This window comes from Pundamilia nyererei, unplaced genomic scaffold (assembly GCF_000239375.1).
Source record: "Pundamilia nyererei isolate P.nyererei 1_Seehausen unplaced genomic scaffold, PunNye1.0 scaffold00032, whole genome shotgun sequence".
In the NCBI taxonomy this organism is placed as follows: Eukaryota; Metazoa; Chordata; class Actinopteri; order Cichliformes; family Cichlidae; genus Pundamilia; species Pundamilia nyererei.
In genome coordinates, this window is record NW_005187433.1 from 4,381,140 (window position 1) to 4,390,574 (window position 9,435).

Below are 9,435 nucleotides of genomic sequence, written 5' to 3' on the forward strand. Positions count from 1 at the left end.
ACCACTGTGTCGATCTGAGACAGCAAGACCGAGACAAGACCAAGACCAAAGTCCATCGAGACCAAGACAAGACCAAGACCACGTAAAAGTGGTCTCAAGACCAAGACCAGTCTCGAGACATCCAACTCTAGTCGTGGTTCAGAGTTTTCAACCTTAGTTGTTCACAGGTTCTAAAGAAGAATCAACTAATAGTTGTTCGCAGGAAAAATTGCAAAGATCCTTGGCAGTTTTTTTTTTGTTTTTTTTTGTTTTTTTAAGAGGAAACAGCGGCTTGGCATGGTCAAGTACTCGTGTTATCAAAGGTTTGGAAGTATGGGTACCCATGAAAGCTTTATTTGTCTCTCTTCATTCCATCTCTGACAGTCCAGCATTCGCACATCATAACAGTTTACAGCGTGTCGATATCTTAAATCCCTAAGATGCTGCCCAAATGCATATTTAGGGTTTAAACTATAAAAGAAGGCATTTACAGGCATTTTTTGACCACATCCAAAATCTGCAGTTTGTCACAGTTTGCAGGTGATCTAGTAAAGTCTCTGTAACCTGCACAAATTTTACGGGTTGACAGGGATATACTTTTCTGCATTCATAATTCAGTCAATTTTAAAGCGATCCCCAACAACACTGAGTGAAATGTAGCACCAAACTGTGACAGAGCATCCACCATTTTTTTAGAGGTGGCTGTTGACATTCACTGTTGCACTTCTCTTTTGAACTCCTCTGTACATATTGACAACCATTTTAACCAAAAATGTCCAGATTTGGATTTGTCACTCTCTGTTGCCACACATTTTTAAACCACTTATTGTGTAACTTGGCATACCTCTGTCAAACCAAACCTTCGAAACCTTCGTATTGTGTTTGATTCAGCCATGCCATTGGAGAGCCAATCTGGTGGATTAATGAGAAACTGTTTTTTTTTTTTTTTTTTTTAGAAATATTTCTAAACTTCAAACTCTTGTGTCAAAAGCTGAGTTAGAGATGATTATTCATGCCTTTATTTCATCTCTTCTTGATTAGTGTAACAGCCTTTTCAAATGTTTGAATAAGAGGATCTTGACCATCTCCAGTTGGTACAGAACGCTGCCGTTTTCTGTACCAGAGAGCCCTGCGTGGTCAAGTCCCAGCCTATATTTCTGACTTTCTAGAATCCTACACCTCTTCTCGCAGTCTGAGATCTTTCAGTCTAAGGCTGTTAACAATCCCACAAACTCATTTTAAGACCAGAGGGGATAAATCCTTTAGAGTTGTGGGTCCCTGATTGCGGAATTCCCTCCCTCTGTTTGTGTTGTCTCGATTCTGCTGATCTTTTTTAAGAAGCAGCTGAAAACTCATTTAATCAGACTGGCTTTTAACTTGTTTTAGGTTGTATGATGTTATATATATATATTCTGTTCTATGTTTTTATCTTCTGTGTTTCTTATGCCTGTTTTTATTGTAAAGCACTTTGTAGTTTTTGACCTGTGAACGGTGCTGTATAAATAAAGTTTATTCAGCCTTTTCTCTCTGTTTCCTTTGAGAATGGCTTCATGAAAGATTGAAAGACTCAGTAAATAGTAGATGGATCTGCTGAAGGGCCAGATGCATTTCTCAGGCCTTGTTTCAGGTCTTTGGTGGATGTGATTTTCAGATACTGTTTATTTCTTGTAGGTAGTGTTTTGTTTTGTTTTTTTTTGGGTTTTTTTTTTTACGGATGTCACTTATTCTTCTGTTCTACACTTGTCCATTGCACACCCACCTTGTGATATGCCAACTTTTGGTTTATAGTTCTTTGGGAATCACCTGTTTGGTGCAAAAATATTATTTTAATGCCTATTAAACTGTGTTATCTTTGACATTTTTTTAGACTAAACAAAATAAATGGGAACAAATAATGTATTTTGTGATAGGGAACTAGTAACAAAGTGCCTAAGGACACAATTTCAAACAATTTCTTTACTAAGCTTTAGTTTTTATGTGCAGACACAACCCTGGTTCATCCCTGGGTGAATGATTCATAGGCCAGTATTATGAAGTGCAAGAACTGGATAGAGAAGTGAAAAAGCAGCCAATGTCCAAAAAACTCTGAAAGACTTCCAGAAAGCCCGAAGAAATATTTCTCATGACCACTTTCAAAAAGTGCAAAAAAGTCTGACTCCTTGGTAGCAAAATATAAAGAAATGAGGGGTGGCTCAAAAGTTCTGAACAGAACTAGTACAAGTATCTGATGGAGCAAAAAATAAGTCCTGTTCATTCCCTGCATATGGAAGGCCAGCAAGATGCTGATCATTTTCATGAACTAGATTTAAAGTAACTTTGCTGTCTGATGTTGAGTCACGCTGATTTAAGCAGGATTTCCATCACGTTAAGCTCTCACCTTAGGCTATATAATAATGATGTTTATTGGGACTGTAGCTCTTGACAGGAACTTTGCGCCTGCAGTGTAAAAACATATTCTCCAACCCTCCAGCCCACCTGTGGTGCAGTGTGTGGCAGACCAGCTGCGTGTATGATAATTATATGATCATTGCTGAGGGGTTTGAGGATGGTTCACAGCTTAACCTCTATCACCCATAAACAAACCACTCAGCCGTGGGATCCTGTTTAATTTCACTTCAATTCATTTAGCGGAAAAGGTCACTCAGCATGCATTGTGCCTCTATAATAGCAACAGCTTCACTGCTGGTCTTCGGTTTTCCTTCAGCTCACCAGTCCTTATTGTTAAAGAATAAATAAATTATTTTTTTTGTGTCAGTTGTATGTAAACCACTGCAAGCAGGTAGAGATAGCAAGTCTGACTTTGTTGGTATAATTTCTCCACTCTTAACTGCAACACATATATATTTATAAGGCTTGCAGTCATTCTGATAACCTGTGCTAAGTGTCTACTACTGTATATATTTAAACATATTAAAACAGGCAATATACTTCTATAGCCACCTGTCTGCAAGAAACGTGTAGCTCATTGTGTCCCTATGCTTTTTGTGTGTGTCAGGTCTACATGGGACAGTGAAGAAGAGGAGGAGATGAGGAAAGGCAGGGGTTGCATGCTACAGTATCAGCACTCTACAGTAAGGGTGCTCACACCCTTTGTAGCCCAGCCTGACACTGAGGCACTGCCAGACCCGTTAACTGGGGAAAAAACAGTTGAATACTTTCTGGGTTCTGATTGGCAGGTACAAGCATTTTAACATTTCCAAATAAAGCTCACTTGTCAGCAGGTTTTATAAGGCTTGACATGCCCATTCTTCAGTTTCATGCTTTGTAAGTATAGGGAAGTCATAGTAATTATACATGTCACATTTCAAAAGAAGAGGATGATAGGTTTTCTTTATATGCTTGTGCTATGATTAAAAGTCACCTGACCTTTTGCCACACAGTGCTTAACCTTTTTTTCCTGTTTGTTTTGATTGGCAGATAGATGTGACCAACCTTGTACGCTATTCTCTAAACATAGCAGATCCGGATGTAGCTAGGGTGCAGGATGGGGTGCTGCTGCAAGGAAGGGCTGTGGGCACTACCACTGTACAGGTGAGTCATTTACTGTGTTTGTGTGAGTGTGGTGTGAGCATTGTGCAATATCCATCTTTAGCTGGAAGAAGGATGAACTTGTTGCAGGTGCTGTCCCCTCTGACGTCAGCGGTCCTGGCTGAGACGAGCATCAGGGTGGTGGATGATAAAGTGAGTGTGACACAGCTCGGAGTGCAGTTGGTGTCTGGGCTCTCTCTGTCCCTGCAGCTCAGTCCAGGGAGCAACAGGGCTATTGTTGCCACGGCAACCACTAAGGAGACGATCGTGCAGCGCAAACAGGTGAGCAGCTGGAAAATTGTTTCACACAAAAGCATGCCAGTTTAAAGCACATCTCATTTGTTCATGATGATACTTAACAAGCATGAAAATAGAATTTTTCATGCATGTTAATTTGAGAGTTATTCATTTTTAGCCTCACTGCAAACATTTCACTGGGAAAACAGAATAACTGCTTGATCATATGATACTCAATCACATTTTTTTATGAACAGGATTAGTAGATCTACCAAGTGGGCATGAAATGTATTCTAAAATCGAACTGATAACTGATAGAAAATACACTCATGTTATTTGAAGAAGTCCCTCAACACCACTTTATACCAAAACATCCATCCATCTATCCATCTGATCATGTGTATGTGGCAGTTGTTTTTCCATTTGTGTTTCCATCCATCCATCCATCCTTTCAATCAAAGATGAGTGAGGGCCTTTATGCTGCCGTTTTCTTTTTTATTTGATGAATAATATTTTTTATTATGATCAGCCTCATATCATTGTGCAAGAGTGTGCAAGAGTGCCCCTAGAAAAAAAAAACAAGTTGAGAATCCCTGATATGAACTTTTCTTTAAAATTGCATCTTTGAAAATTCTGATCTGCTGCTGTGGAAGTGTCTATCAGACTTGTCCCCATAGGCAGGATATCATAAGACAGCTTAGCTAAGATCACGGGAACTCAGAATTTGCAGATTTTGTGTGTTTAAATGTTGATTGTGAGAGTGCACAGTCTGTCTTTTTTCCTTCTTTTTCTTAACTTTGTAAGCCTTTGTCATAAAACATCTTTCTGTCGTTGTTCTGTGGAGGTGTAGACATTTAACAAGTAGCCTCCTGGCATTCATCACCAAGCTCCACTGACAAATTCCCTCCTTTTATTAGTGACACCAGCCTGGAAACAGTTATTCAGATGCATGCATAATAAAGCAAGAGCATAAATAACATCATTGCATTCACAGTCTTGTCTCTGTAGTCCAACATTGTTTGTTGTACTCTTAGCAGATTTAAAAAGTCTAACTAAAGAAAAAAAGTTCCACTTTTTCATTTGAAAACAAGTCCTCATACACTACATGTCATTTGTGTGTTATACAGTTGTTTTCAGAAATTTACATATACTGATTATGGGAATGTATGCCATGGTGGTTTTGGTTTTGATGTTTTATTTGAACTTTTTTTTTTCCAGGATGGAATGATTAAACAGCACGTCTTTAGTGACTTAAAAAAAACAAGAATTAAGTGCACAAATTTGATGTTATTTTAGATTTTCTCTAATCCACACATGGCTAAAAGTACACATACAGGCTCAAATATATACTTATACCTCTACTAATAATTGGTAAGATGCCTCTCAGCAGGTTACACCTCAACTGCATGCTTTTGGTAGCCATTAAAAAGCTTCTGGCATAATTCTGTCTGGATATTTGACCGTCCTTCTTGGCAGAATTGGCACAGACCTCGGTTTTAAGCGTAATCCGCAAATGTTTAATAGGGTTGAGATTGGGGCTTAGGACAGAGGCAGAGGTAGATGATTTACTATGGTGACACCTAAAGGGAGAAGCCAAAAGCAGAAGAAGAAGAAAAGACTTTATGGTTTGTTATAGTCTGAAACATCCCAGTGTGAGAGCATTGCAGGTTGGCTTTCTCATATATCATGAAGGTTTTCAGCTTCTTTAATCGCAGTCTGAATTTCAAGGATTGCAAATAAAAGTGCAAGAAGAGAAATGCCTTGGGTCATAAATGCACTGTTCAGCATTCATTTAAGGGTTTTTCCAGTTAGGGTTCAGCTGTTCCTGCACACAAGGAGCAGAGGTAGTATAAGCAACATAAAAACATGTTTCCCATTGAAAACCTTTTGAGACAGCCCTTAAAATTACACTTGAACTTGCCATAATAAAGTAGTACGTTATTAACATATCCTAAATATTCATCCTGCAACACAGATATAATGGCCTCCTACAGAAAGAACTTGAATTAAAAGTACTGCCGCAGCAGAGCAGATTCCCATACCAGTGACCTCAGGGGTTTAATAATATTTGTGTTTTCTCCTCGCCTCTTTGAATAGGAGTTCTTTGTGTTCACAGCCTCGACCATCATCTCCAACCACCATGCTGTGTGAAAGAGCGGGAAAGGCAGACAGGGTGCATAGATGATCATTTTAAAAGCTCACTCACACATTTAGCCATGGCAGCCTGCCCATTTTAAACCAGCTCCCTGTCGCAGGCATGGGGCAGCAATTAGGCGGACCATAGCTGCTGGAACGACAACTCACTTTACCTCCAGTACACAGTGACTGTTGCTGATCTGCCCCGTCAATAACAAACTATTAAAACCATGCCAGTGCCCATGACCAGCCAATTGTGTCTGTGATGGCGGGGTGTTAATGTTTTGCTTAGGGCCATTTATAATGTATTCAAATCCAAAATATAGGTTAGGTCTTTGGCGAGTCAGTAACTCACATTAGCTACAGGAAATAGGTCACTGTGCATTAATGTAATTTGACTGGCCAATTCTGTTCTTAATGTGACCCATGTTAATTAATTTTTCTTTTTTGGGTTTCTTTTTGAAGGACGTTTATAGGACTCTCATAATATCTTTATGGTATGAAATGCAATTCAACCAGAGTGGATAACTTTAGATAAACTACTTACTGGCATTTACTATGAAGAGATTAACATTGATATTATATACTTTAAAGGGATTGGCATAGGCAGTTTAATGTTATTAACAATAATGAGACTATAGCCCAAGGGAGGTATTGATGTACCACCGGTATTCTGACCTGATTTTCTACATATAACCTTTTTTCTTTCTTTCATAGGAAGCATTGGTCAGCTGCTGGGTTTCTTTCAGCGATGGGGCAGTTGTTCCACTGGACCTGTTTGACCGCAGTATCTACTCTCTGACTGTTTCTACCCCAGATGAGCGGGTGGCCACAATACGCCGCACTCCACAGTCAGCATTTGTAGTAGCAGAGGGTGAAGGTGAAGGCCAGGGGGCGCCAGTGAGAGTGGAGCTGAGGATCTGTGAGGAATGCCAAAAATCTAAAAGGAAGAGCAAGCTGGCAGTGGGCTCGGGGCTTCTCAAGATCAACTTACAGAGTAGTAGCAAAAGTGTAGCAAGAGAAGGGAAAGGAAGCACTGACAGAAGTAAGGATTTAAATGGCAGTGCATCAAAAGTGATGGGCAAAACAAGTACTGCTGCCACAGAGATGGATAAACAGCTCAACAGGGCCAACATATCTGATCAGCAAGAGTCTATTCTCGTAAAAACTACCACTCCAACGACATTTTCAACTAGAAATCCACAGCCCCATGTTGTCTGGATCGGAAAGGCAACCAAAGCGCCAAAAGGTTCCACCTATACTGTTTCTACTGCAGCTTCACCTACAAGAATAAAGGAATTAAACTTAAATACACAACTTAGCACTGCCAAACCCACAGCAACAGTGGGTGTTGTCCGTAAAGAGGAAGGGCCTGGGGTAAGTTATGGAAACATGCTTGACAACCCCGATGCCTCTCCTGAGAATGATACTCCTAAGGTAGAAGTTAGACCCGAAAAGGAGCCTCCTAAATCTAAAACTCCCAAAGTAATTGAGAGTGACCTCATTAGGACATTCAAAGCTATGACTGACATGGAAATTGGCATGTATGCCTTGGTGGGGGTCTCCTGTGTTGCCATCTTGGCTTTTCTGCTCAATTGTGCTTCTTATAGTCTCTGTTTCAAGAAACAAAAGACCCCCATACAGGCAGGCACAGCCCCCAGTGGAGACACAAAGGATCACAAACACGACTGGGTTTGGCTTGGGAACAGCAATCACAGTGCTCCTGCCTCAGGTGCCCCGGCTCAAGTGTCCACACTAAAACGTGAGCCTCATTGCCCTCTGCAGTCCCGCCACTCGATAGATTCCATGGGTCATCGCAGCCTGGAAGGCAATCTGCCTACAGTGAGTGCCGCGGCTGTCCCAGAAAGAACTGCAACCTTAGGACGAAGCAGGAACAGCTCTCAGCACCAGCAGTTTCAAGGAAAGGCAATTGACCCCATGGCAAATCGTTCAGCTACCCTACTGGCGAGGCCACACCGCAGTGAACCTCTTCATTCCCCCACCAGTAAGAGAAACCAGGTCCAGTTCACCACCTTCACCACGCTGGACATCAAGCACTTGGCTGCGCTAAAGAAGAACGGTGTTGAGTTAGACTGGGCCAACCAGCAGAAGCAAAAGCAACAGCAGGCCCCCGCTGAACCTCAAACACCTTTGCCTGACATGCCATGGCCTGTAGTGAAACCTCTAGGAGAACCCCAGTGAGTTTGTTTAGGTGTGTGTATGTGTAAAGGATGTATAAAAGGAAAACAAAGTCTTTAATTTTTCTTTATAAAAAAAAAGGGAAAAGGATGTATATGTGATTACGTGAATGGCATTTTCTATATAATGTGCAAACCTGTGCACATGAAGATGAAGTGATGTTTATTAGTAAGATTAAAAGAAATTTGCATGTTTTATCCTCTGATAAAAAAAATCTATAGGCTCCGATTTATTTCTGTAAATATTAACAAACACTCTCTATGCTATGTTACTTATTTCCACATTTCAAATTCAAGACAACTGCATTTTCATCTCCTCTTACAATTCAACAGTTCTGTTGCTCCTGCAGAAACGGCTCCAGATATTGCTCAGTTCAGGGTAAAAACCAGTACAGGAGGGACTGTTTCTTGTTAGTAATTCTATTCTTTTCCAGCCTTTTGTACTTTTTGTAGGACTCCTCTAGAGAATACCTGAGGACTCTGTGCAATTTGTCAGAGAATATGCAACATTTATCAAGTTATTTTGAGCAATCTGTCACTACAGTCTCCGCCAGATATTTATTCAAATCAAATGCAGGCTATGCAAATAGTCTTTGCAGAGTTTGAGATGGACATTGTTCCTGATTTTTTTTTTTTAACAGAGATACCTTGGGCTTCGGGCTTCTCCTGGGAGCCTGCTTCTACAAATTGTAAAAAACGTGTAATCTTGGTCTGTTCTCACAGTGCACATATTCATTCGACTGTAAGATTTTTCATGTGTGAATGAAAATAAAATGCCTTTTTTTCTCTGTGACATCCTGCTTTTTTAAATCCAAAATGTGATGTGTATTTCCTGCAAGATTCTATCAATAAAGAGAAAATAGATTGGTTCTTTTTATAATTGAAAATGGATTTAATTCAGCTACTGTTTTTGTTTTTTTAAATAGTAAAGCGATTCATAGGAAAGTACAGTGAATGGTTTGGATTACAGGCTAAAGCTTTAGTAGGAATCCGTGGGATTTGATTTTGTTTAATCACAGCTGAATGTCATTTAAGGTTGATTTTATCATGGAAATGTCACTCTGACAGCAATGTATTTGTTGTGCCTGCCAGGATTTTGTCCTGCTGTATAAAATGACTTGTACACTGAGAGGATGAAAAAACTCAGCAGAAAAAAAACTGATTCTCATTCTGTGTAGCCTGACTGTGTCCCCAAAGAATTCCAGGTATTTTATCAATGGTTCAGGCTTGCATATTATATCTCATGGCTCATTTGTCTCTTTTTCTCCAGCCCCCCTTCCTGTGTCTCTGAGGTGACCACAGCTACACCTTTTTAAAATTGCATTCTGTAACTGTGATGCATAAACAACCTCACCAG

General features: G+C 40.1%; 1 protein-coding gene across 1 annotated transcript in view; it reads left to right on the forward strand.

The window, feature by feature from the left end:
• LOC102209341 (transmembrane protein 132D-like) overlaps nucleotides 1-8,850 on the forward strand; it is a 37,413-nt gene extending 28,563 nt beyond the window's left edge. Inside the window, exons 7-10 of the mRNA XM_005729328.1 lie at nucleotides 2,975-3,155; nucleotides 3,397-3,510; nucleotides 3,598-3,789; nucleotides 6,598-8,850. Of these exons, the coding sequence (XP_005729385.1) occupies nucleotides 2,975-3,155; nucleotides 3,397-3,510; nucleotides 3,598-3,789; nucleotides 6,598-8,082 (1,972 nt within the window). The 3' untranslated portion in view covers nucleotides 8,083-8,850. The remainder of the gene's footprint in view (nucleotides 1-2,974; nucleotides 3,156-3,396; nucleotides 3,511-3,597; nucleotides 3,790-6,597) is intronic.
• The last annotated feature ends 585 nt before the right edge of the window (nucleotides 8,851-9,435 follow it).